The sequence below is a fragment of the Ixodes scapularis genome, unplaced genomic scaffold (genome assembly GCF_016920785.2).
Source record: "Ixodes scapularis isolate PalLabHiFi unplaced genomic scaffold, ASM1692078v2 PGA_scaffold8__174_contigs__length_109621045, whole genome shotgun sequence".
Lineage (NCBI taxonomy): Eukaryota > Metazoa > Arthropoda > Arachnida > Ixodida > Ixodidae > Ixodes > Ixodes scapularis.
The window spans coordinates 11,037,386-11,065,109 of NW_024609883.1; the positions used below are offsets into that span (position 1 = coordinate 11,037,386).

Sequence of the window (27,724 nt, forward strand, 5' to 3'; positions counted from 1 at the left end):
TGCAAGTGAAGTGCTCGGTGCACCGAACATAATATGGTCGCCGCGTCAGACAGAGCCATCACCTGAATGTGTTTCTTCCACCGTGGGTGAAACAAGAAGCGGTGAGCGAGGGAATGCGGGACTACCGCTGGGAGAAACAACCAGAACGGTCGGTTGGGGAGGGACCCGATACTTGGGCGCCATCTATCCTTGTGCAAGTGAAGCGATCGGTGGACCGAACATAATGTGGTCGCCGCGTCAGACAGAGCCATCACCTGAATGTGTTTCTTCCACCGTGGGTGAAACAAGAAGCGGTGAGCGAGGGAATGCGGGACTACCGCTGGGAGAAACAACCAGAACGGTCGGTTGGGGAGGGACCCGATACTTGGGCGCCATCTATCCTTGTGCAAGTGAAGCGATCGGTGCACCGAACATAATGTGGTCGCCGCGTCGGACAGAGAGCCATCACCTAAATGCTTTTTTCCACCGTGGCTGTGTCGTATCTTAGTGCGAGATCAGTCAATATTCCATTTCATCATCTATCCTACATTTCGTTTCATTTGGTGTGTTCTCAGTGGATGCAAGCGTTTCGGGTTTCAAGGCTGAGTTTGTGTTTTAGTAACGTTGGTGTTGGCACTCCGTTCCCTGATCTGCTAGTGGGCGCCGTCATCTTGGTGCTTAGCAGACACAACTACTGATTGACTTTCTCAGCGTTAGATGCGGCATTAGCAGGAAACTCGGGTGATATCATTTTGCTCTGTCGCAAACTGTTAGCATTTCTGGAGGACGGAAAAGCGTTTCTTGTGATTTAAGAAAAAGCTTCATATAACTGGCCACCATGATTTTAAAATAATTAATATAACCATAAATAAAATTTAAAAGAAAACATTATTTTTTATTTTTTTTAATGTTTTGCCAGGCGATTTATTATGGTGTTAGAGGACTACCCAATCAATACTTTGCTACAGTGCCACATATATTTTTAATAAAAGTAAAAAAAAAACAAAAAAAAAACCGCAACTGCTCGAAACCGAAACCGAAGCCGCACTGGGGAAGAAGAAATGTAGAGGAGAAAGTTACCAAAAGTCGAGTAACCATGCAACTTTTTTTTTTTTTTTTTTTTTTTTTTTCAACAATCGACGTATTTGCAGCTAAGCCGCAAAAAATGGGCATCATATTTTTGCCTGTTTTTGGCATTGAGTGGGCGCTCTCGATGATCAACGACTTTGATTATCTTTGGTAGTTGTGTCTAAACAATAAAAAACGGCACGTGACCACGCAGAAGAGAGTGAGCGCGGCTCAAATGGGCCAGTTTCCGATTGGTCGTTTTCTTTCCGCCCGAAAACCGCCGATCGAGAACTGACCGGTTTAAGTCGCGCTCACTCTCTTCTCCGTGGTCACGTGCCGTTTTTTATGGTTTAAACTAGGGGTGTCGCGAACCGGCCGAGGTTCGAGTTCGACCAGGTTCGACTTTTTCAAACTTTTAGTAGAAAATTCGACGAACCTTGTATTGAGGTTCGACTCGTGTGCGCATGCGCGACAGGCTGGCCAGTTGGCTTCGGTTTGGATGGTGATGGCTAAGGGATAAATTAAGGGCAGCGCTGATCGGTTATTTCACTTAATACAGTACAAAAAAAAATTAAGTTGTTAACTTCTTCAATGATTAAAATTAGTTTCTTTTAATTGCAACTGTTTATAAAATAAAAAAAAACCTTTTCTTAAAAAAAACTCTCCAAACCTAGATATGCTTGTATCAAGGTCTGGCCACACTGTCTACAAAGTCGAACCGGTCGAATCTGGTGAAAAGTTCGAAGGTTCGTCGAACCGGTTCGACCCAGTCGAACCCCGGAAGTTCGATTCGACAAAAGTTCGCGACACCCCTAGTTTAAACCAAGGGTTTAAAGGGATTGTCCGGTCGAAACCGGAAATACTCAATTTCTTGCACTCGTTACGTCGAGGGAGCCTTCATGTGGACAAAAGTCATTTTTATTTTGATATATATGATCTCCCGTTATTGATTAAACCTTTCATGAGCCGATATATGTACGAAACTGCACCCTTCGCCGGTGTCAATGGCTGACATCCATAGGCGCTGCGTGACGTCACAAAACCTACTAAAATACCCTACTGAAATACGGTTCTTTTAATGCAGTTCCCAAGCATGTACAAACGAAGTCACGCCTTTTAGCAGGAAATTACTCGCAGACAGCCACAAGCTTCGAGCAAACGTATGCCGTTTCGCGCAAACACAACAGCGACGGCCACCGATCGAAGAAGCGGCACCTAGGTACACAAAGCGGCATCTGGGTACACTTGTCGGCGGATCCACTGGATCGGTGATGAGGCTGCGAGTCGTTCCCTTGGAGGCGACGTCCATGGGTCAAAGGCAAACGGCGAATCGTTCAAATGCATGTCGTCACTTAACTTGGACGAGCTTGGTTGGTGAATCGTAGCCACGCTCCATTTTCACACGAGGGTCAAACAGAATCGGGCTGCACGCATCCTAAATACAACTTCTGGTATCGTTTCCAGATGGCCGAGCTGTTGGTTTCGGTTTCGCTGCATAATCAAATTGATTGATCCGATTTGGGCGAAAAGTGGAGGGACGTAGTTTAATATCGGTGGCACAGCATCACACCTCAGCTTACGAACCTTCTGTCCGCTTAGGGCTCAGCTCCTAGCTCTCTTCTGTGCGATGATTGCTGCATAAGCGGGATCTCGATCTTGACGGGAACCCAGTCCCTACGCACGGCGACGATCCACTTCGCTCGTCAATGAACGTCTCGCGGAAAAGTGTGGAACGTCATGTCTTGGCTCGCATGTGCTGCCTGGTGGTTGTGGCACCCAACCGCGCAACAAAAATCTCACCCACGCACGAAACAAGTCGCACAACAACAAAAACGAAGCACGCTGAGGCTGCTGTGCGTCGTTTGTCTGCACTCACAGACAAACGACGAGACAAAAAATAAAAAAAAAATGCTCGCTTTGTGTAAATTCAATTACTCATGCAGAGGGGCATATAAAATTCAGATATTGCACGTATGATGAGTCTCAAGGCAATAAAAATGATATCTGATTGTTTTCTCGAATACAAAATTTGACCGGACAATCCCTTTAAATCAAAGTCGTGGGTCATCGAAGGTACACACCACGAACTGTTCGGCTGGTATCTTATGCTTAGCAACGATGACGCAGTTGCTATGGAGCCATATGGCGCGTAGCGGACAATGTGTATCCACGTGCCGTTGGGGTACACCACACACTCAGTACTAGGAACAAAATATGCTACGGTACCCGTTTTTTTGTGGCTTCTAAAAAACTGCTAATTCGTAAATTAAAAAAAAAAGAAACAGCTGCATAGCCACGCGATTTTCGGTATCTTTCTTCTCCTCTGTATTTCTTCTTCCTCCCAAGTCTAGTTTCGGTTTCGGTTTCTAACAGTTACGTTTTTTTTTTGTTTTTTTTTGTTCATAATATACGTGACACTGTAGAAAAATATTGATTGGGTAGTCTTCTGACACCGTAATGGATCACTTGGCAAAAAATGGCATATTTAATGACTCTAGAGGCAGGACCAATTGAAAAGTACTAGCACAGGTGGGGGACAGGCGGGACAGGCTCCCGCGTGGCTCTGGCCCAAAGTCTCAAACCTGTTCCAAGGGCCGTGTTCCGAAATTTACTCGATCTTACTCCAGGGTAAGGGTTTTGCACCTTGGCGTTCTAAAAATTACCCGCGTACAGCGTTTTTCAAATCTGTGCTGCGTGATACTTTGCTTTGACGAGTTGTGCCTTTTTCCTGCGACACTGCGCTTTCGTAAAATTTTCCACTTGTTCACCAACGGCAAATTAATCAAGTTTCAACAGTATACAACGTCTTAAAAAAACTTCTTCGGCGAATGACGACGAACGAGTAGAAAAACGTGTCTATAGCACGCTGGAAAACCGCAGCGAAACGCTAGCATAACGAAAAAAATTACCATGCAAGATCCCCGCTCCGCACTCACGGAGCGGGAGATCAGTGGTCCGACCAGACGAAGATGGGCGACTCCTTCGCCGGGGCGGTGCAGGCGAAATGGTGATCATTAATCATGATGTAACACACTCAGTGGCGTACCAACTTGTTTTTGAGTGGGGGGGGGGGGGGGGGGCAAACCAGACCCCCCCCCCCCCCCCAGGGCGGGGGGGGGGGGGGGGGGCGGTGCCCTTGGTACCCCTTGGGCGCCGCCGGACGGTGTTTGCCCTGCCGAGTGGCGGCTGTTTCAGGGGGGGGGGGCAAAGCACATGCCTTGCCCCCCCCCCCCCCCCCCCCCCCCGAGGACTGGGGGGGGGGCAAGCGCCCCCCTTGCCCCCCCGGTTGATACGCCTGAAACTGGAGCAGTAACACCTGAAACTGGAGCAGAAAAATTAAGAAACTTTCGAGGTGAGCTAGGGATAATTAATCATAATGCAACTTATCTCAGACTGACGAGGAAAAATTAAAAAAAAAAAAAAAAAAAAAAACTTTCAAGTTCAAGGCGAGAAAATTAAGTCTAAGAACTTGAGACCATCTCCTTTTCCTTCGACGTGAAAGTTTCTTAATTTTTCCGCACCACTAATAATTCAGCTTTATATACTTTTTTTATGTGTTATATAAATACACCTATTCCAAAGTGCTTCGCGAACTGTTGAAAACCTTGATACTCCCATGACAGCGCACGAAAACTTGTTGTACCTCAAGTGACAGCGAAGATTAGGCAGTACAGTTTCGTTAGCCTCCAACTAAAAACGCGGGCGTGTAGCGTATTCGGATCGTCCTAAAATCGTGAGCTAAAGTTGCTATAAGGCGCGAGGCAGTTTTTTTCATGACTAGTATTACTGCAAAATGTTAGTTTCGGTCTTGTTTGGAGCGAGCAATCTACAAATCCAGCACCGCGATCGGGTTGCAGACGACGGAAGCGAGAGATGCAGTATGGGAAGTGCGACATGACCGAATGCGCGTTCGTTTATGCATCTCGCTCGCTCCCAGAGTTAAAGAGTCACGACTCTTTATGATTACATATTGCCACGTGACGGGTATCGTCGGCACGCGTGGGCGCGAGGGACGCGACAGAACTCTGACAGAACTGGGAAGGAAGCGAGGGAGCCACGGAGGAAGGGTCAACAAGAGTCACTCAGGATTACGTCAACGGGGGCCTCGGGGTCGGAGGGGAGTCAAATATCCGAACATGGCCTTTGCCTTCGGCCCCTTCGGCGCCTTTGGTCCTCTCGTGTCTGAACGCGGGCGTGCTGACGTCTCGACACGCTAGACCAATGGCGTTTTCCTAAATATTTGCGTAGGCAGCAGCGTTTTAAAGGTCATGAACTTTCACCTTCCGATCGACTGGTTCCCATGCTGCGCTCGGCTGTTACGCTCGGCCGGCGGCGCCAAAGCTCGCGTGGTTGTGAGAGGTCACGCCTGTGACGTTCGGCGCGCAAGGTCAGTTGCTCCGCCGTCGGCCCGCTCTTCGCACGTTCCGCCAGCCGCTAGAGAGGAAAAAAAGTGTCAAGTTCGGCCCGTGACGTGATCGGGACGGAAACGAGCGTGTCAGAGTCCTTCGGCCTTCGACGAGGCATCGGTCACCCGTGGCAGCGGCGTGAAAAAGGTCTGTTCACATTCCCTATCATCTCGGCGGCGGCTCTCCTCGACCAAATGTTCGGGCGTTTTCGGTTCGAAGTTCTTTCCGGGCAGTGGCCACCGATGACAGCTTGCTACGAATCGCGTGCGCGGCGTGTCCTCGGCCTCGCACGCCCATCGCCGATTTGAACTTTCCATTCTGCCATTTGAGAGGCGAGATACCGCTTTATCGTCGCGGATTCACGCCAGTCTCTTCATATTGCTGGCTGCAGGATCGCGCGGTGCCTCGAAATATATATGCGAGGAAATGGGTCCAACTCCGGCTTTTCGTGAAACTGCGGCTGTTTGCTTGTCGTACGCACGCTGCGTACGACAAGCAAACCTTTTTCTTATTCGGTTTTTGACAGCGATGCGAATGTCACGGCCCCTTTGACAGCAGCCGTGATCACGAGAACGCTCGCTTCCGGGGTCCTAGACACGACCAAATATCACGGCAACGGCTGCACCGGCTGCTGCAGCCCAACCTGACGACACCTGACCCTTTCGGAAAAAAAAAATGTTCGCCGTCGCGTCGTTAGCGTCGTCGCCTGCCGACTGAAAAAACAAACAAAATGCTCGCGTTCCACCTTTTTTTTTTTCTTTTTTTTTTTATATATATATATTATTATGGAAAGACGGGTTGAAGTCCGCGCTGCACTCGCCAGTACGCCGTGGCGCCTTCGCGAAATGCCCGAAATAGCGAACCAAGGGGCGAACTTCCATTTCGTTTTTTTTTTTCTCTCTCTCTCTCTCGAAGCACTTTTTTCCTCGCGTTCTAAACACCCAAAAAAAGTAGCTAGCTCCAGCGCGGCTCGCACGCACCGCACTGATCCAACGAGTTTCCGAACCGCGGTTCGCGATCGTAACCCGCCGGACTGGTTTCCGCGTGCCAAAAGAGCAAAACGTCCTGCACAATAACCCCTCGGGAAAGCGCTCTCAAGTCGACCGCCCAAAGTCATTCCTCTGCCTTGGACCGCCGCGATTGCTAGCTGGCGTCCGCGACACTTCGTGCATCCAACGCTTTTGTGGCCGACTGTAGATGCACGCGAGCGCACGGACGACGCGATCTTCGACCCGTGACAGAAGCAGCAGCAGCGGCGCCGTGCGTGCCCCTTTATCTTTCTTGTTCTTTCTTGAGGTCGCGGACGGGCGGGCGGATCCGCGTCGCCACCCAAGCGACTGGTCGACCTCGCCGCCGCCGCACGCGGTCCTCGGGGGGCACGGCCGGCCCCGTTCTTTATTTGGAGGAACGAAAGCGTCCGCGCTGGCCGCCGGCCGCCCGCCGCCGGCAAAGCCGCGATAAAGCGGGCGGGGCCTCCACGCGCGAAGCGACGTTGCGCGCAGAGTTTCCTGCGGCCTTGACCGAGTTGCGTGAGCACCGACTGACTGCCCGCCCGTCGGGTTCCGCGCTGGACGCCGCCGAAGGGGTGGCCAGGGGACACCCCCTCGAGCCACAGCTGGTCGCTTATTGGCATTGACGTCGAGGGCCACCGCTTCATTCGTTGACGGCCTGGCAGACGCTTGCATTTGCGTTGGTAGCGACGTAACAGCTGCACCAACATAGTTGTCAAAACAGCCATGCTTGCAGGTGAAGAGGTCGGTTGGACCAAAGCCCCTCGATGTGTTTGTCTCGCAACTAGCATTAAATGTGCCAAAGCAAATTGGGGTTGTGTGTATGTTTATGCAGCCTAGAACTTGGTCTGCCTCAACGGGCAACGAGTCTCCCAGCTGTAGATGAGCAATTTAGCCAGTGCAGTACAACCACTAACCTGGGGCCCTGTGTTGTGCTTTTTGGACCCCCGCGACGACTAGGGAGAAGGAAGTGACGTCAACAATGCAGCAAACACGGATTGGATGTTAATTGGTGAGGGTCAATGATGACGAATTTCCGCAGAAGAAAACAAAGCTCACTTTTTCTTTGTTTTCTTCTGCGGATATTCGTCATCAGCGACTCTCACCAATCAACATCCAATCTGCATTTGCTGCATTGTTGATGTCACTTCCTTCTCCCTAGTTACCCTGGGAAGGGCCCCTGGAGTCCTTAACGTGCATCATGCAGTAGTGATACACAACCGCACGCCGGTATGATGCACATTCAGATCGAAACGGGCAGGGGTGGGCATTGAATTCAGGATCCTGGGTTCTGCAGCGCGAGCTTTCGCTTTATGTGCTCCGGTCTGGTGTGCGTTAGCTCACTCGGCCACCGATCCCCCTTGTGCCAAAGCATAGGGCCAGTGCCTCGTGCAGACCCTGGAAGCAAATTGCGGCAAAGCACTGAAATGAGCGGCCCTTCGAAGCAAATTGCTGTGCAGTTCTCGCTGGAGGCACGTGTTTTGCGGGTGTAGCACGATTGCCCCGCGTGCAGAATCTCCGTTGCAAATGCTCCGCGTCATTATCCCCACGTTTCGAAGATCGCGCATTCAAGTACCCCTTTCAGTATTCCGCCCGTGCCAAAAGCCCCGTCCTCACTGCCCCTGTCCCACCCTCTTCGCGCTTCAACCAGCATTGCTCTATGTCTTAACCTAATCCGTTGAAGGTCTACAAAGGCTCTTTTAAGTGAAAGAAACAACAAACTAAGGTTAACTTGAACCGCAGAGAAACTTAAAATGATGTACTATAAGTGGCCAATTGCATAAATATGCATAACCAACGATGCACCCTGCTGTTATGGGGGCATAGGCGTAGACTATGGGGGGCAACGGGGCTCATGCCCCCCCTGGGCCCGGGCCATGATCCTTACCGAGACGCTGTTTACGTGCCATGTAACGAGCTTCTAGTAGCGGCATGTAAACAAAATAACGCCCACGTTGCTTTTATTGACAAAATACATGGGAAACGGGATCCCAGCGTGCTTTCGTTAGCTTCAATCTCCAGTTCTAGCAAAAGAATAACGCGCAACCCCCCCCCCCCCCTCCCCCCCGAAAATGGAAAGTCTACGCCGCTGTATGGAGGTATACTCAGACGTCTACTTATGTACTTAGATGTATATAGATATTTTTAGAATTACGTAATGGAAGTGGTGTTTGGTGCTGTACATGTAAAAAGTATGTCGCCTTGAGCTGCAGGTTAACAGTTTTGACAGAACTGTCAAAACCGTGATTATGTGCGTGCTAGAGCCGACGAAAGTTTTGATTCAATGCTTATTCATAAAAACTGTAAATGTTTTGCCAGTGACACATATTTTCTGTTTGTTCTCACTTGTAATGTCACAAGATGTGAATGTGTATAGTGTACGCCTGAAGAACGGGAAGCTTTATCCAATTATTCCTTACTTGAGCCCCAGTACAGCATGATCCCCTTACACAATCTCGCGTGTACACTTACTGTCTCTTAGTTAAAACAGAATGCTCCACCCTTGCGCCGAGGACCCGGCCACCTGACACGGGGGATTTGCATCACGGGCATCTGAAACTGGTGCGTTTGCCACGGGGCATTTGCCACGGGGCTTTTGACACGGGGCTTTTGACATCGGGTGCTATTGTGCACCACCCGTGTTTTGCGTGTTCAACAACAGTGGCTGTCGGTGCTTTAAAAAAAGCGTGAATTCTATTGAGGTTGGACTGGTAGCGTTTTTTTTTTTAACAGCACATTACGTTATCCTCTATAGCCAGCCAGCAACAGCCAGGCAGTGCCAGCAGAGTGAGAGCCCATGGTTATACCCTGTCTCGTTGTAACTTGGCAAATGGTGAACGATAGGCCCCACATAGCGTGCCGATGGCTTTGATGTGCGCTACATATACGAGCGCAACATGCACATATTGGAGCATGACGCAGCGAAAAGTCTGATACTACTTCGCTGTAAAAGCGTGCTCCGGCGATACAAGGTCATGTTCCAATTGGCCCGCCAGGGTCGTAGCTTTTGCCGGACTGGCGTGCTATGCGATCGCAGCTTCCTGGCCTACCCAGCATTTCTCGCTTCAAACACTAGGCTGAGCGGTGCCACAAAAGAGATAGCTCATGTTTGAACAATGCAGCCGCCTCTCCCAGGCATACCCAATGTTTCTTGCTCATTCGCTTGATAGCGCCAAACCAAACAGCATTGCAGGTTGCCCATGGGATTTGCCCGTGATCTTGCAGATATCTTTTGGGAAGCTCTTGCCACTTTTGAGCATTCTGCACTTTTATGTTTGTTGGCCTAGAGCTTGAGCATCGAGCCAAGGAGTATATATGTCGAGCAAGCTTGTCTGCCGCTCGTGCAGAGGGTACGGTGGTGTCATGGTGCCAGGCTCCAATTGGAGGATATAGAGGGTGAGCAATATTCCAGCCCTCGTGCATGGCCAGGAGGAAGCACAGAAACCAAACCTCGCTGATGATAATTTTAAATGCCACTTTCTTTTTCTTTTTTTAAGTGACCTAAATTGTCATATTGTTTCGTTGATGTGTTTTAGTCCCTAGTATCACAGTTAGTCTTTCAAAAGTTTATTACGCAAAAATCAGTGTAGTTCTGTGTGCTCATGAACCTTGTTACAGTTAATTAGGGGGGTCTTGTTGATGCTTTTGCACTAAAACACCAAGTACAGTACAGGTTGCAGATTGTGTGGAATCTCCACCACCATCCGAATCGTTGTCGTCGTCGTCATCGGATTCACTTGAGTTGCTTTCAGCATTGCCTTGCTTGACAAACAAAGCTCAAGTTCTTCCGAGTGACTCGAGCTTTCTTCAACAATCTCTTTTCTTTTTCGTGATGAAGTTCCGCGTGCTCTGTTGGCTAGCGACGGCGTTTTTAAATGACTGTTGCCAGTGTATCTTCTCATTTATCTTACCAATGGCGGCAAAAGGAAAGAAGACTCACACTAAAACGAGTGCTGCCATCTATTATCAGCGCTGCAAACCACTCGGACGAACTAAGCTCATCCATGGCATTTTTAACCAGAAAGCCAAGGAGCTCAGCTTGTCCAAGGCACTTGAGGGTTTGACGGTGTACTGGAATGAAATTCTGTAGCACCTATTTTATTGTCCAAATGTTGACTGTTTTGTTGCAACACCAAAGAAATAACAATATTTTTTGTTTGTAAAGAAATTAAAACTTGATTTAAAACAAACAAAATGATTAATACATTTCAGCTGGTGGATGTCACAAAGCTAGTTAGGGATGTCATTACATCAGTTGTCCCGTAAAAGCAGTGTTACTTGTCAGAAATATGGCGCCAAGCTCCGAGCACGCGCGGCCCGTCAAACTTGACCGCACTGGATTTTCCTTCTCTCCCACGTCTATTCAACTCCTGCATCAAGGGAATAGGAAAGAAGACAGGCAGAGGGCAGTGAGACCAAGAGGACGAGGAGGAGGTCAGTGTAGTTTAGGGGGGAGGAGAGTCAATTCGCCTCCTATCATGTTGCCCAACCAGTCCTCGGCCATTTCAAATTGCAAGGTTGTAACGCGTTGACGTTACCAAGTGGCAAGGCTCATACCATGCTAGCCTCGTTGTAGACTTGCTCGTGTTGGAACAGCCGCCTCGGTGGCTCCGAGGCGAGAGCGCTGGCCTACGGATCCCCATGTGGCGGGTTCGAATCCCGGCCGAGGTGCCCGCAATCTGACGGAGGCTTACTGCGGAGGAGGCGCCGTGTAACCGAGCTTTCGGTTGCACGTCAAAAGATCCCCAGGTGGTCCAATTTAATCCTCAGTCCTCCGCTGGGGCGTGCCAGATGCCCGCTGTTGGTTTGGCACGTAAAACCCCAAATTTGACTTCGTGTTGGAACAAATGACGTCACAAACAGCCGGAGGCGCCAAATGTCCAGAGACGCATACCGATCTCCGACGGCTGCTCTTCATGTGCTTGCCAGAATCGGCCGTTTAGAATGCAAAATATTGCCATATGTTCAAAATACAAGTGCGCAATTGTCATGAGCAAATATTGTTAATCAGGTTTAACTCATTTCGGAGAGGTATATTTTAATTTTAATTTCAGTGTTCCTTTAAAGGGGTACGGAAACAAAATTTTAGCGCCAATCTTTCTGCATAAATATGAGCTAGGGACAGGCACCACCTCAGAAATATCAATATCACGCTGTAAAACACAGGAGAACTAATTTTAAACCTAATTAAACAATTTTAAATTCACATCTGGTGGATGGTGGGAAAGTTCTCGTGACATCACTTGTGGCATAGGAGCAGCGCCGTTCTGCGGCAATACGGCGTGCCGGCAGAATTAGCCTAGGCCTGAACGCGTTTGCAAAGCCTTGGCGGAGAAAGCCAAAGCATAGTTGGCCACAGTGAGCTCGTTCTCGTTGCGGCTCTTTGCACGACACGACCCGAGCATGCTTGTGGCATGGCCGGTATTAGTTGCTGCGAGTCGCGAGCTGCGAGTCGACGTTAAAAAAGATATGTTTGAACTGCGAGAGTGTCAGCAAGGGCCACGCAAATACCTGTTCACAGTCGGAGCGGACACGCGCGTTTGATCGAAGTGCTGGATTCGCTCTGTTAGACCATGTTTCGGTAAGCGCTTCTGGACCGAACTTTTACGATTGCAACTCGATACTGACATGACACTCGGCAAAGAAAGGTTGGACCGACATCGCATAGCTCCCACGAACTGCTGTAGCTCGACAGTGACGTAGCGTCGTGTCAGAATAAAAATGGCATACTAATAACAAAGTGTACATACCGTGTTGCAAAGGTAATTTGTATGGCGTTTATTTGAGCTCTATATCACACAAAACAAGGAGATAGCATCAATGAGAGTCCCTTTTCGACGACAGCGTTCGTCACCGCTGTCTCGGAAAACAAGGAGATCGAGATGACAAGGGGAAAAGATTGACCTCTGAAATTTAGTTCGGGGATCAAACTATTCATCCGGGAAGGGTCCACAAGGGTCACGCGGGCATATTCCATTCAGCAAGCCAGCCGGTCATGGGCAGACGGTCTTGGCCAAGGACCGCCAGAGCAACGGTGCACCGAGTCGGTGTTGCTGCTAGGCCTACTATATTCTGCCGAGCTCGCTTGGTCGGTAGAATCGTGGCCGTTGTAGCTCTTCTCGGGTGTTTGTGGATCCTGCGTTCTTGATCGTCGTGGTCTGTTTCAAGTACTCCTTCCTTTTTTCTTGCTGGTTAAAGTCGGGACGCACGAGAAGAGCATGTAGAAAAATAAATGTCCGTTGGTCGTTGCTATCAAGTGACTGAGCGACGCTGTCGGCCATGCTGATTTGATCGTAAAAAGTGCATAAGACAGCTGCGGAGCTGTCGTAGGATTCTGTCGTAACCTGCGCAAAAGTTACGACAATTTGGTTTCGAGAATACGGGTTTTCTCTCAAATTTGTCGTACACACTTTTTTCGTCGTAAGTTCTCTTTGAGAATCCGGCCTCAGAGCTGGTTTTGTCAGTGGTGCCGTGGTTGCCGGCTTGCCGTGGTGCAGCGCGTGTGCAGCCCTTGCACATCTCAAACGGCCACGTTGTCACAGGTCGTAAATCGTCGACGCGCCACCAAGTGGCAACACTCGTAACCACAACATCCACGCCGTAGCCTTTCCCGTCTGGTACAAGTGACGTCATGAATGCGCCCAATATCCCAAGACTCATCGCGCTCTCCGATGGCTGATTTTAGAGCGCGCGCCCAATCGGGCCCCTCAGGGTGAAAAATACAGCCATCCGTTCAAAATACAAACGCGCGATTATGATTTACGGATATCATTGATCATATTAAGCCTATTTCTGATCATAATAGGTGTATTTCAATTTTCGCTTCAGTATCCCTTTAATGGAGACGGAGTAGCTGAAGATTGGAACGAAAAGTGACGTGCTGCACAATTTCTTCTTATCCACGTCTTTCACAATAACATGTAGCCCCTTCTAGCTGGCAAATAACAAGCTCGCCAAACAGATTTTTGCGCCCCTTGTGAAATGCAAGCGACATCTCCGCGTGCGACTTGTTGCTCCAATTCTTGTAAAGTGCTGAGCGCGGCGATCAATTCGGAAAAATTCGCTGCATTGCTCACCTCTGGAAAAGTTTAATCTGTACTCTCTCGCAGCACTCCACTTTCAATGTTTGCACTAGTGCTCTGGACGCAGCCGCTACGGCGATCGTGCCGGCGGTACTTGAGGATAGAAAGTTAAAAGAACATAGGAGGGATGCAGTGCTGTTTTACAAGTCTACTTAGGAGCTGCTCGGAAGGTCAGTGAAGCGATACAATGCGGTACCGAGGCGTCAATATTCCTACCAAACAACTGAAGCTGCTATCGAGGCGCAAAAAAATGCCAGCCTACTTGGGGGTATGCTCATTCCCTTGGAAGGGTACGATGATTAGTTGCCTATAAGCGAAGGCAAAAAATATATGAGCTGTGCTCGCCCAGTGGGACGCTTTTCGTGCTATACGCTGGCGAAGCATTGTAGGGCAAGGGTGGTGTAGAGAACAGCTGGTGCTCACAGGCTATTCTCTCCACCTGGTGAGAACAGCAGCGCTGCCGACGACCAGCTTTGTCCGTTGCATTGTGTGTCCCTGAGAGCTGTCGCTCCGCCGCCGATACCAGATACTCGAATGTCCAAATATGCGAGCGCTCGCTATTTTCAAGGGTCTAATAGTTCCCATCTTCTTCCTCACTTTCTTTCGTTCAATTTTTAATAGTTGAAGATTCAACAGAGGGTACTCAGGTGTAAGGGAGGGGGGAAAACCATTGACGGGGGTGCATTACTGCACTGCGCCTTGGAGCATATGGAGAGAAAACTCGCGCTGCTGAGCTCGGGTACCGTGGATTTAATTCCCACCCCCACCCGTCTCGTTCTGGACAAGTATTGTACTGGTGTGTGGTCATGTATCACTACCGTGTCGGGTTTTAAACATCCTAATTACTTTTTGTGTGGTAATTAAAAAAAAAAATAATTGTCCTCGATTTTCATTAAACTTCTTTCGATGACCCCCTCGAAAGCGGTAATTCAAAGTCTGCAAACACATGTTGCAATATAGCGTATTAAAATTAATTGAAATGAATGTTTAGCAATGTCTATGTTGGAGTCAATTACCATTGGAGTTTGTCTCAACTACTGGTGGTACTCGATCACCACATACCCAGTGGTCGTACTTGGCTGCATTAATGCCAAGACATGATGAGCATTATACAAAAAAACCTGGAAGCTTTTTTTTATCAGTGATGTGACTGACTTTTCCTATAAAATCTTAACATGCGCTTGAGATGACTTTCGGCTTTCTTCGGTCTTGGGTAACAAAGTAACAAAGTTACAGTACCAGTTACTTGTAACATGTTACAAGTAACTGGTACTGTAACTTTTTTACTTTTTAACTGTAACATGTTACTTCTTTTTTTTACTGTAACTTGTAACTCTAGTTTCATTGCTTTTCCTGAAGTAGGGATGAAAGTGATAATGTTACTTTTGTCGTCACTTCTCAGTTTCTTGTGGGTGAGAATGTAATTGCACGAGTACAATTTAGCCGTTCCTTGCACTTTCCAAATGGTGTTTGACATTTTGATGTCATGCTTGCTTTATGCCAGCTTACGAATACATAGTTTCTCACGAGTCACGAACCGGCAGTCAAACATGTTCGTGCAACATACAGCCATTCCATCAGCACCAGTGCGCTGCTTGTTTAGAGGGTGTGTTTGCCATCGAGCGAAAGATACTTTCGAATAACAATATTGAGAAGCCACCGCTGCTTGGTCGCAACATAAATATACGTGGTTTACTTGCGCTTCATGCAATTAACTGTTTTAAAGTAACAGCAGCAAACTATGTTTTGAAAGCAATTTACCCCAGACGGCCTCTCCCGCAGGTCCCCAACCATGTGGTCCTGAGGAGGGTGTGCGAACGAGGCTGATGGCCTCGGCCCAGGAGGACATCAAGGAGGAGCGCCAGAGCCCCACCTCCCTCGCCGGAGGCTCAGGTACGTGGGTGGTTGCAGTCTACAAAGAGAATGTAGACGACCCCGCTATAGGAAACGAGTGCTGTAGTGATCATAGACCGCTTCAGGGGTCTACAAATGGACCGTAGACAACCCTGAAACATGAAATAAATGCTGTAGCGACTAGCGATGTCTTCAGTGGTCTACGAAGGGAATGTAGGCAGCCCTGTGTAGGTCTGGGGTTTGATGAAGCGAGGCAAGAAGCAAAGCTTGGGAGTGAACAAACGTGTCGCGGTTCGAGCTTGAGGCAATTGAGTTGCAGTTGACCAAATGTGGTCAACTGCAACTGCAAGTGGGCAGGGGCTGGCTAGAGTGTGGATGCAGGAAACAACAGAACTGTCGGGTTTATTTAGTTTCTCCTTCACAATCTTTTCTTGCGAGCTCTTTTTGCTCATTTGTATTTGTTAAGGCTGTCGAAGTTCAGCATTAGTTAGTTGCTCCTCAAATCCTGATGGATTTTGTGAAAATGAATCTACAATGTTCAGTCGTGCATACAGAAGAAGAGCATAGCCATATAGCATTTATCGAAATCTCTTCTTTTTTGTGGCCTGCTTGGAGCATGTGTTGCCATTAGTCAGATCATAGTTAAAGGTTGTTTGGGGTGCATAACTTTTACAAAATGGCCCTGAGGGGTCAAACCCCCAATAGCCTTTTTGCCGAATTACCCAAACACCAAAGAGAATGCTGGGAGTGTGGGACACGCGCTGCATATGCTGGCGTTTGAAACTTTAATTGTTCGAAAGCAAAAATTTAAAACAAATGGCACTTAGCACGCGCATTCCGCAAATGCTTTATTTTGGTTATTTACTTGGAATGTTTTGTATAAGGAAGGTGAGCGCACACAGCAGATGTACCTAAGTTCTTAGCATTTTATTTGATGCTGGGGTAATTTGGCGAATGGTTTATTCAGAAGTGGTCTCATACACGGGTTTTGCAGGATATGATGCTGTCAGTGTTGAGAAGTACTTAAAAGTACATTGTACTTAAAGTACTACTTCAAGTAGGTTTAGGAAACTTGTTCTTTACTTGAGGTACATTCTCCGAGTATGTACTTGTACTTCACTTAAAGTATTTTGTCCGGTGCTTACCGAGGAAAGTTCAATTCCCGACTTCAAAGTGCATTTCCCAAATTTGGTTTTGGTAAGTTTGTATCACGAAATTATGCTTCGTCAGCTTTGAAGAAATACTGGGAGTGGTATTCTACTCTCATTAGAAACGTGAGCAGACGACGCATTGCTCCGTTTTTTCTGGGGGCGGCTTTCACATAGCTTTTTGAACTTTGGCTACTTCTCAGTCGGTAAGCGAGGAGGTCTAAAATATTAGGAGAGAAAAATTAATCATAATATAGCACCTGAGATTGTGGTGGGGAAAAATTAAGCTTTCAAGTCGAAGAAAAAGACAACAGAGGAGAATATCCCAATGTTTTGAGACATTCTCTTTTGTCTTTTCCTTCGACATGAAAGTTCCTTAATTTTTTCGCACCCCAATCTCAAGTGTCATATTATGATTAATTATCACCAGCTCGCTTGCACACTCACTGTTTTTTCCCTTAAAGGACACATGCAAAGGAAAAAAACATTCTTTTTAAACAGCTTAGTTGGAAAAAGGATATCGTAAAACGATTTTACAATGAAGAAAAAAATTTAGAGCTATATTTACGGCGCTATACGAATTTGTAGTTGGCGCCTACGGACGCCGCCGAAAAGTGGCCCCTATTTATCACGTGACTGGTACATATTTGTCACGTCGTGCTTGCGCTCTTTCGGAAGCTTCGTATGGCGTCTAAAAGTAACTTATTCATCTTTGTTTGAAGTGTAACAAAAAACTAAGATTAATAAATAGCTTTTAGAGCCCAAAGGAAACTCCTGAAAAAGCGCAAGCAGACGTGATAGACCTGTGCGCCGGTGAGATGACGGCGGCGGTGCCCTGAAGCAGACGAACTTGTGCGGCGGCGGCAATGACGGCGTGGAGAAACACGTTGAAGCGGTGTCGCAGAACGCTCAGCGTGCGGCGGCGGCGTGACTTTGTGGCGGCGGCTACGCAGCGCGGCGGCACACAGGCCTACCACGTGACCAGCGGCGGCTCCCGCGGGCGCCAACTACAAATTCGTTTTGCGTAGTAAATATAGCTCTAAATTTTTTTTCTTAGTTGTAAATTCGTTTTATAAAATTATTTTCCATCTAGCCTGTTTAAAAAAAAGTTTTTTTTCTTTGCGTGTGTTCTTTAAGGAGAGGACACTCCTCTATGAGAGGATTCCTAGCGGAAGCTACGGGGCTGACGTCATGCTCTCTCCAAGTACATTTGACCCCCTTGGGTGCAACAATCCAGTGCAAGCGGTTCCAAATTCAGAGGAGGGACTTCTGATTTTGACTTCATTTCTGAACATAACTGCTCTGTGGCCACTTAATCAAATATTTTTCGCTGTTTTTGAAAATCGGTCATGCACCCCTGATTACCTATGAGCAATGCATACCGGTTAAAATCACTGTATAGGGAAATGAAAGGGCATCATGAAAGATTGTGTTAAAATACTTGTACTTTACTTTGAAAGTACATTGCATTTATAGTACTTTACTTGAAGTACATTGCACCCAGTGTAGTTACTACTTTACTTGAAGTACATCGCATCTCATTTACTTTGTACTTTACTTGAAGTACCTTTTAGATGTACTTTACCCAACACTGGATGCTGTAAATTAATACAAAGTTGTGGCTAGGTTGTGTGTTTTGCAAAAAATGTCTTTGGCGGGAATTTTCTCGATCAAATGTTCCGAAAAAGGAGGTTGTAACATAGCATACATTTTTGGTGAGAGTAATTGGCAGTTACACAAGACGTGAACTCAAAGACGTTACGGCTACCAAATGCCGTTCCCATTCGCCTGCCAAAACTGTCAATTCAGTGTGCGATGCAGTTGACACGTACGTTAGCATCTCTCGCGTATTTAGTGAGAAATTGCAGGGCATCTCTACTCAAGGCTGGTTCACACATGTATGTTTCAAGGGACGATGCTACGATATTTGTATTTTGAGTGAATGCCACTTAGAATGAACCCCTGACGTTTATAACGTTAGTGTTTCTCCTCATGCAATGGTAGTCGGAAAGAAAATGAAAGAAAAACGATCACCGTTTTCCCGTCAACTCTCAGCCAGAGCAAGCGGCCACGTGATCTGGATCCGATTATATGCCGCCAATGTTGATCGTAGCCACGCGCCGGGGTTGGCAAAGCACAGGAAATGCGCTGAGTTACAGACATTGTGAGTAGAGTTGTCATCGAAGCGATTGGGCACGGGCCACTACCCGAATGCTCGTCGAGCTATCGATTATCGCGAGCCCAAATCAAGTGCTCGCGCAGTGCTAGAATCCAATCCACGAGCCGCATTCAACCATCGTCACCGGGGGACAGTGCGCCCTCCATATTACGTCGTCAAGATTTGCGAAGGAGAGATTGAAGGAAAAAAGCTCGCTTTTATTCTTAAAATTACGCCGCAACAAAGATGTTCCTTGGCCACCGGCATTGTGTGCGAGTATGCTTGGGTCCCACTGGTGCCAGTAGGCTTGTGTAAAGTGAAAAACATTCCAACTGAATATTGTTACACCGCCCCTTTAAGTGCGATTGACTGTGTAGCAAGCACCTGCGACCACAGATTGCATTTTTTGGTCTAATTCGTACTATGAGCTTAGTTACTCACCGAGATTCTTTGGTTGTCTGCCGTCGTTGGCTCTCTTTCCGTTCTGCAGGAAAACAAACTTACGAATGTTCTTTGTACTCCATTTTATATAAAGTCCGACTGCAGCAAATGCTTGGTGCCATTTATCGCGTAACCCTGAGGCACTTCCGATTTGTGTCTGTTTTACGCGTCAATTTTTCACCATAGGCTCGAAAGAATTCGGACAACGATGTAAGCGACCATATGTCATAGACAGGCCTCGATTTGATGTCGCACGTACCATAAAATACCGGGCAAGCGCCCACTCAAACTACGGAGATAATGGCAAAAAAATGGGGGATGGGCGCTTGTCCGGTCATCAATTTTGCATATAAATGTACTGTGCGTATTTTCCCAGATCTTACAAATTTGGGAATGGGCGCTTAATGTGGAATGGTCGGATGCGAGGTATCCTACGGTATGCAAAACCTTCGGTCTAATTATACGCAGATCGGAAGGGTTCCAAAGCCACCCGATAGATGGCGCCACTGTGCCGGCGTGTTTTCTCGTTGCGAGTAGTTAAGAGCAGTCGCGATGCAGTCAGTAGTGCTCGCAAGCAAATGTGTGAACCAGCCTGGAAAGAGTGTCTGCAAGCACCGTGGTCTGTTATTGTTGAATGGATTTGTTTGAAAGATACACTAATGAATTGTAGAGACCATTGGATAAGGCAGGTTTGGGTCTGGCACACTTGTAATGGCAGAGTGCTATACTTGTTTTCACCCCAAGAACCATAGTACAAAAAGTCCGACTCTCACGGAGCACCACTAATTTCTCTCTTTATGTGGAGAATTAAGATATATGTAGGTGCATTTTAGATGTATGTATCTTATCAAGACATACGAGCTTCAAACATCAAAAGCATCGCTTCTTCCTCCGACAACCAAATTTTGTAAGAACTACTTCGTGTGGCGTGTGAACAATACGCAAAACTTACTTTTTTCTTGATGACAACAAGTATAGGTCCAAATACAGTAGGTGGCTGCGCTAAATTTAAAGTCTGATTGACCGATTCACTAACACTTTATGTAGTATGTTAGAGCACTGTGCTAAGTCTCATTGACCAGGTCGGTGAGACTGCTTACGTTCGAGGTGTCTGGAATGCGTCTGAATAGTGTGTTTACTGTCCTCTATCACCGATGCATCAAAAGTAGTCCCAAAGTGCGAACAAATGAGATCACAAGAGCAGAGTGTCACGCTATCTGATGTCACAATGATGGCGACTAGTCAGAGGGCATTGGTCATGGGATGCCGCAACGATGGCATCCCATCGCGCGTCTGCTGTGGTTACTGTCTGGCCAAAGAGTGACCTGCAGCAGAACGGGCATCCGCTGCGTGCACGTCTGCTGCTGTGCCACGGTCAGGATTGCGTTGGGCACGAAACTTCCTTGACGTCATGGGGCGGAAATAGAGGGACCACTTTTGAGGACGCGGTGCACAGACCAGTCAGAGACACTCTCCAGGCGCCATACCTATGCTAAGTCTCATCGACCGAGTCTGAGACTGCACGTTGAAAGAGTGCACTAATAATGACGGAGTCAATGAGACACGGTGCACATTGGGCGTCTCCACATAGTCCCGTTGACCGAGCTTTCCTACGTTGCGTCCGTGCAGAGAATGGAAGCAGCCCCGGCAGTCCCGAGTCCGGGGACACCCAGGAGAGCGGCGGCGGGGGCGGCGGCGGCCCGTGCGCACCGGAGTGGGCGGCGCTGTGCCTCCAAGAGCTCCAGGAGCCTCGCCGAGGTGCCACCGCCGCCACGGCTCCGGTGCCCCTCGAACAGTGCGTGGTGTGTGGGGACCGCGCATCGGGGCGGCACTACGGGGCAGTGAGCTGCGAGGGCTGCAAGGGCTTCTTCAAGCGCAGCATCCGCAAGCAGCTGGCCTACAGCTGCAGGGGAGGCCGGGACTGCCAGGTGACCAAGCACCACCGCAACCGCTGCCAGTACTGCCGCCTCCACAAGTGCCTCACCATGGGCATGCGCGCCGACTGTGAGTGCTTCGCAGGTGGCGAAATCGGGTCGCACGTGCGTTTGGACAGCGGGAAGTCGATCGGCCTCGACGGGTGCCACGGTGTCTTCGCCGTAGATGGGAAGTTCAGCTGGCACGGTACCACTACCAACCCGGGGTCTTTAACACGCGCCACGCAGTAGCGGTACACGACTGCACTCCGGTACGACGCTCGTCCGGAATGAGACGGGCGGGGGTGGGGATTGAGCCCGGGATTCTTGGGTTCTGCGGTGCAACTTTTCGCTCCATGCTCTTAGCTGCGGTGCGCCTTTGCACTCTGCCAGCGATCCCTCTACTCACTGGGGGCGCATATTACAGTCATTGACGGGACGAGTAGAGAGGTGCTTCATTTGCCCCACCTCCGGCGTGTTTCCTACCTTCAATGATGCTTTGGCGTCTCTTGAGCCTCGATTGTGCACGTGCAGCCAGAGCATGGTGGAAGGCTACGAGCGCGTGCCGGTCGCCGAGCGTCGGAAAGAGACTCACCGCCATTCTCGTTTTGTCGGCAACTGCCGCGGTAAACGCTTCTCATTTCGCATTAAAGGAATGCTGAATGGAAAATCGAGTTTCAGAAAACAGCGCAGAACCAATAAGCGGGACTCTACAAATCCCAGAACGTCGCTCATAAAGTGGCATCTCCAACGGATCGTCCTATTTTTGTAAAAGTAGAGCACGCTCGCATAAGGCCGAAAAGACGCGTGACCTCCCGATTCTCATTTCCTCCTCTTTTCGTTTTGACTCCGCGAGGGCGCAGAGAGGAAAGGGAGCGAGGCCATTTCGTCTCCTCAACTCTTCTGCGATAAGATGACGTCAACATTCTCCCTCATTCCCTCCTTTATTTTTCGGAAATTCGGCCATCCGCTCGAGATATGGCTATATGAGTGATGTTTCGTGGTTTGTGGTGCCCTGTTGAACACTTCTGCAAGCTTATTTTGTGAAATCTTAATTTTGGTTCAGCATCCCTTTAAGTTCTCGCCCGTACCTTTCTCGAGGGTGCCGTCTTGCAGGATCTCCAGCAACACGCCTCTGTTGAAACTCGTTGCGTTTATGCATATGTGGGTGAAGTCTGTGCAGCCTAGAAGCCAGCGAGCGAAAGCTTGCAACGCAAGTTTCTTCTCGTTGGCAGTCTAGAAGCTTGCAACGCAAGCTTCTACGGTGCCCTAAGGCGCGTTGCCCTCACGTGCGCGTCTACCGGCTAGAGATCTTCCTAGGTAAAGAGTGCCATGGGTGTACCGATGCCGATTGTGCACTTTTATGAAACGGGAATCCGGGCAGCGTGGTTCTTCGGGCCAAAATTCGGTTTTTGTCTCGGAATTCGTCTAGGGCCTTGAAAACCCAGAAAGGCCGAGGAAGAGCCAAACTTGACCTTTTGTTGGGCCTTCTTTTTTTGGGACTGTGGGTATCTTGGCCCTAGTTCTTCAAGCGAGTGCCGAAGTTAAGCATCGCTACTGGCAGTTTGGTCGTCATCTGGCATCTTTGGGCCTTAATTGCCACGCGAGTGCCAGTTTTAGGTTTCACTGCTGCAGCGGCTCTTCGGTTGGTACGCGTCATCCTTGGCTCAAGTCCAGCACTTTGGCAATTATGTGGTGATCCAGAGGAAAGACATAGAAACGCCCAAGAAAAGTACTCTGGTGCTAGACAATGTTTTGAGAAAAACTGCATTAGGCCCAAGTCACACCCCGTGCAGCATGCTTGTCAAGCTTGTGCCAGCTTAGCCGTTTCTCTGGCATGCTACCTGCAAAAATACGCCTAAAATCGGGGCTCTTCCCAGAAATGTTTAGGAATTTCATTACAACCAAGAGAAGTTGTGTCTGGGGACAGCCTGGTCGCTCCTTCATTAGCGATTCCATTCACGGTGATTTGTATATACGTGCAGTACTATGGAAGTCCACCGAGCATGGCAACCTGCCACTTTGTGTGCATTTACTAAATCAGGTTAGTCTGGTCTGGCTGTGGCAAAAATACATAGGTAGGTGAGTTATCAAACGAGGAGGGGTGGCCAGCTAGACTGGTGGCAGCAAATTCACTGTTGCATGCCTTGGGGAGAACCCCGACATAAAGTAAATGTCATTTTGCTGAAGTTTTCTTTTGGCCTACCTTTAACATCTATTTTATTTCAGTGGAGTGCTGTAGATTAAATAAATTACCGTGCACTGACCCAATCTAGCTGCTAAGGTTTACAGAAAACGTCGTATGAAGCTAAGTATGGTGGCCGTGAAATCAATCAATTTCGAGGGTATTGCCCCACCTGCATAAATTATACACGTAAATACCCCACAGGGATCTCACACTCATCAACCCTCGAAAGCCTGCAACATTTCGCTGAATCTCCACACCATCTTGCGTTTGTAGACCTGTCTGGTACAGATATGACTAAAAATAACTGTACAATTTGATTAACATGCTCTGCAGTCTGTGCACTCGAGGTACATTCTCAATATGCTATTAGTAAATTTGCAATGCACTTTAAGCCTATGTACTTTCTGAAGTACATAGGCTTCTTACAAAAGTGTACAATTAGTAGTGTACTTTTCGTGTACTGCTCTTTGGACAAGGGCTAGCTTGAATCGTAGCTAGACGTCATGATTCAAAATCTGTCTGATAAAAACAGAAACGTCCTTCCTACAACTAGAACCATGAAAACATTTTTAGTGCTTCCCACCTTTTCACCAGCTGTACTTCATCTCACAAACACCTGCAAAGCCGACAAGGGCACGAGCAGGCGGCTTTGGAAAGTGCCTTTTCTGCAGGAGTTTTCATACAAACAAAGCATTCTGCTGAGCTAACTTCATCTGCTTCTGCTTTGTCTGCACCGTTGACATTTGTGAAATGGAGTGCTAAAGCGAGACCCTTGACAGACAGCACCATAGAAATGACGCTCTGCGACTTTAGTGTTCTTTGCCTCGCTAGGCGGCCCGTGCGAGGTTGTGAGGCTCGGCGTCCCGCTTTAGACCTAGCTAGTACCCCATGCCGCAAGTAAATGCGAGTTATTGCGGGTTATGGCAGGACAGTTTTGGTGTTTTCGTTTTTTATGCTAACGAATAGAACCATCTTTTTCCATGTACTACTGTCACCTGAATTGGCTCAGTAGGGTCGCCACAACTTCACTTTTCCTTTTTGAAAAGCCATGCGCAGTAGCCATGCTGACATACACTGTGTGATACTGTTTGTGCAAACATAATGTCTTTTTTCACACCTTTGAAAAGGTATCGGCGGGCACTAAATTTTACCATTTAGATTGGTGCCACAAAGAAGCACTTCCCACCACATTGGTAGTTTTGATGACAGCCTTTTCAATCCTAAAAGAGAAACAAAAGAAAACAAAAATGGCCCTTCCTTTTTTGTGTTAAGAACGTCACACTGTGTCCCTTTTCTGCCTTTGATCCCTATTGGTTTGCACAAACATCATTGTTCATTCACTGTACGAGTAGATTTAGATATGGTGGTTCTCGGACTGCTCAAGCGCCTGCTCGTCTTGACTTCCAAGAACAGTCGATGTTCACAAGAATCGAGTACCATTCAATTATCTCTCCTGTCGAGAGCTACTCTGGCTCATGCTGTTGATTATTACACGAGTGATCCAACTTGTGTCAGCTGGACAACAGCCTCCAGACGTTCAACTCGTAGGGCAATGATTCAGCAAAGATGGATTTTCACGAGAGTTTGGACTGGTTTGGACTGGATCTTGATTGTGCGAATTAACCAGCTTAGGTGGGGTATTCATTGGGTGCCAAAGCTATGTGCTTTGCAGTCAAGTGTGTGCTGACAGTGAGCGTTTGCTAGACCCTTTCCCCAAATTCGAAGTCGTTGCTCACGATAAGTTGCTTACATGTAAGCACTTCCTATAGCGCAGTCCCATGAAAATGCCTCTTCCCTTCCGGTAAGCCGCTTTCTGCCATGTTGATGAACAGTTTCGCCACTCTTGCCATTATTTTTGCACGTAGAAGCTTAGTTATTGGCGTCGTTTTTGGCATTGGTGAAACGTCGAAGCATGGCCGAGTGGCTCCGTCAACGACAAAACTCGGTAAGTACGGGAAGTTTTAGAGGAACGAGGAGCATATTTTTCAGCCCGGGTAAATAAACTATGCATTTCAGGAAGCTCAAACTCTGCGAGAATGTGATGCTGGCTGTTCGGATAGAACGCGAAAGTTTGAGAACATGACCTTACCTTGATCAAAAGATAATGCGGGGAGCCGGTCGTCTGCTTCTTGTGACATCAGTGACATCAGTATGACGCCGAGCTCTGATTGGCTATGATTGAGAGGATAGTGAGTACACCTCAATGCTAGATTCCTTGAGGTTTACCCACTATTTTTTTCGGTTGGCCAATAAAAGCTCGGCCTTTTGACATCACCGCAACCCCTGTGCAAGGAGCGGACAAATTTGTGCTTTGCATTGAAAAAAAAGAAATTTCTCTCTGAGCCGATGTCCACCTAAGTCTAAATTATTAAAACAAGAAATGACACTGGGAGCATGTACCATCTTTAGGGTGTCACAAAAAAAAATTTACACGGTTTGTTTTACCACAAAAATAAACCAAACATCGCCGAACGCTCATTCTCCGCCCAAAGGTAGCGCTAGAGGCCACAACCAGATGCCAAAGTTTCAGCCTGATCTGATACCTTATTCAAAAGTTATAAGTGATTTTCTGAAAATTTCAATGGGAAAATGGAGCCAATTTTTGCCCGTTTTTGGTTTCTGGTGCCCATAGAGACCCACGTATTCGAAAACCCCGTTGGCCGCCATTTTCCCATTGAAATTTTCAGGAAATCACTTATAACTTTTGAATAAGTTATCAGATCAGGCTGAAACTTTGGCATCTGGTTGTGACCTCTAGAGCTACCTTTGGGCAGTGAATGAGCGTCCGGCAATGCCTAGTAAAAAAAAATGTGTAAATTTGTTTTTGTAACACCCTGTATATCGAGAAAAAAGGCTTCACAGGAAGATAGAAGATTTTGTTTTCTTTCTTGCTGTTGAGTTTTTTTTTCCACAGTGTCATTTCTTGTTTAAATGACATTAGGCTTAGGTGGACGTCGCCTCGGACAGAAATGTTGTTTTCCTCAATTATCTTTTGATCCAGGTGACGTCATGTACCCAAACTTTCGCATTTTGTCCCGACTGCTAGCGTCAGATTCTCACGAATTTTAAACTTTCTTCGATGGTTAGTTTGTTTACCCGAGCCGAAAAGCACGGTTCTTGTTTCTCGGGAACTTTCTGTATGTTTGGGGACATATTTGGGCCGCACAAATCCATGCTCATTCCAAATTATTTTCTTTTCGAGTCACCCTTGCGGCGGGGCCTTTATGGCTGCCAAAGGAGCCAACTTTTCAATCTCTGGCTCGTCTTGAGTTTGAATGAATACCTGTATGTATAAAAAATGAAGTACCAGTTGATGCTCCTTTGTGTTGCTGATTACTTCTGCAGATGCAGTCGATCGTGACGCAAAAAGAAAAGCTTAATTGAGCTGGGAAACACTGCCTCCGAGCATAGAAGGACATTGGGCGAAAATTCATCAACATGGCGTCTGGCAAGATTTTGAACTGGGAGTGTGTCACATGGAACCGCCCTATAGGGCTGCTTTGTCCGGTGTGAGTGACACGTACTAAGGTAGAAAAGCTCTCTCGCATAGTTTGATCGATGTGCTTCACTCGTGTGAACTAAAAATTTGTCTACGCTGCAGAGACACAACCTGGAAAATAGTTTCAGCCAGTGATCCTGGTGGCACAGAGATATTTTTCTCATTGCGTTTTGCTCTAGGGCATTTGTCTGCGACTTTGTTTTTGATGTTGTGTCCCTGCATCACCTTTCACGCTCTAACTGTGCACACATAGTTATGCACTTTCGTGCGTAAGAGTGCAAAAGGTGTTGAACTGGAAGTGAGAGATGCCTTGCGTCCCGCTTTCCAGCTGCGCTAGGGAGTGTCGGCTTGGCTTCTGGTACCGTCCCTGCACCTGCATGCTTTTATTTGGTTTTGGCGCACTTGCTTCCTGACCTTTGTTAACCCCTTCGGCCATTGATTTCTTGGCAGCCATTTCACGGATGCTCTTCTTGTGTCTTAGTAAGGTGCCAATTAGTTTAGTAGAGCCACACCAAAGTAGCTAATGATGGATGACTCTTTTAGTACTATAACCATCATATTTGTAGGTATATTATGAAACAAAGCATAATGCTTCTTTATGAGAATCTGAAAGTTTACGGCTGAAATATTGTCACGGCTCTGGAGCTCTTTCTTATTTTATTTATTTGTTTGCTATACCTTTTAATTTTCATGCAAAAATACGCACAACGTAGAAAGCTAGGTACAAAAATAAATACAAGATGAAAAGCTAGCCGCAGGCAATAGAGCACCACTAGAGTTTCACTTGTAACATTGTAAATAGGTAGACATTGTCAACAGCATAAACAATAATAATGTAAAAAAAAAAAAAAAAAAAAGACAACCTTGAGACGTTTAAGCTTTGCCTTTGAGAGTGGAACGCTATAATCGGGTCCCGTTTGCAAAGCCTTTTTATGTAAACGCGTGCTCGTTGCCAAGTTGTGCAAGCGTGTGGTCTAG

At 47.5% G+C, this 27,724-nt stretch overlaps 1 protein-coding gene across 2 annotated transcripts in view; it reads left to right on the top strand.

The window, feature by feature from the left end:
- Positions 1 to 5,093: 5,093 nt before the first annotated feature.
- LOC115326317 (nuclear receptor subfamily 2 group C member 2) overlaps positions 5,094 to 27,724 on the top strand; it is a 50,605-nt gene continuing 27,974 nt past the window's right edge. The window contains exons 1-4 of one of the 2 annotated variants that reach the window (XM_029987150.3): positions 5,142 to 5,600; positions 8,946 to 9,025; positions 15,328 to 15,438; positions 20,776 to 21,150. In XM_029987150.3, the coding sequence (XP_029843010.2) occupies positions 15,372 to 15,438; positions 20,776 to 21,150 (442 nt within the window). In that variant the 5' untranslated portion in view covers positions 5,142 to 5,600; positions 8,946 to 9,025; positions 15,328 to 15,371. Of the gene's footprint in view, positions 5,601 to 8,945; positions 9,026 to 15,327; positions 15,439 to 20,775; positions 21,151 to 27,724 lie in introns of both variants that reach the window. The other variant, XM_029987149.4, reaches the window with a different exon arrangement.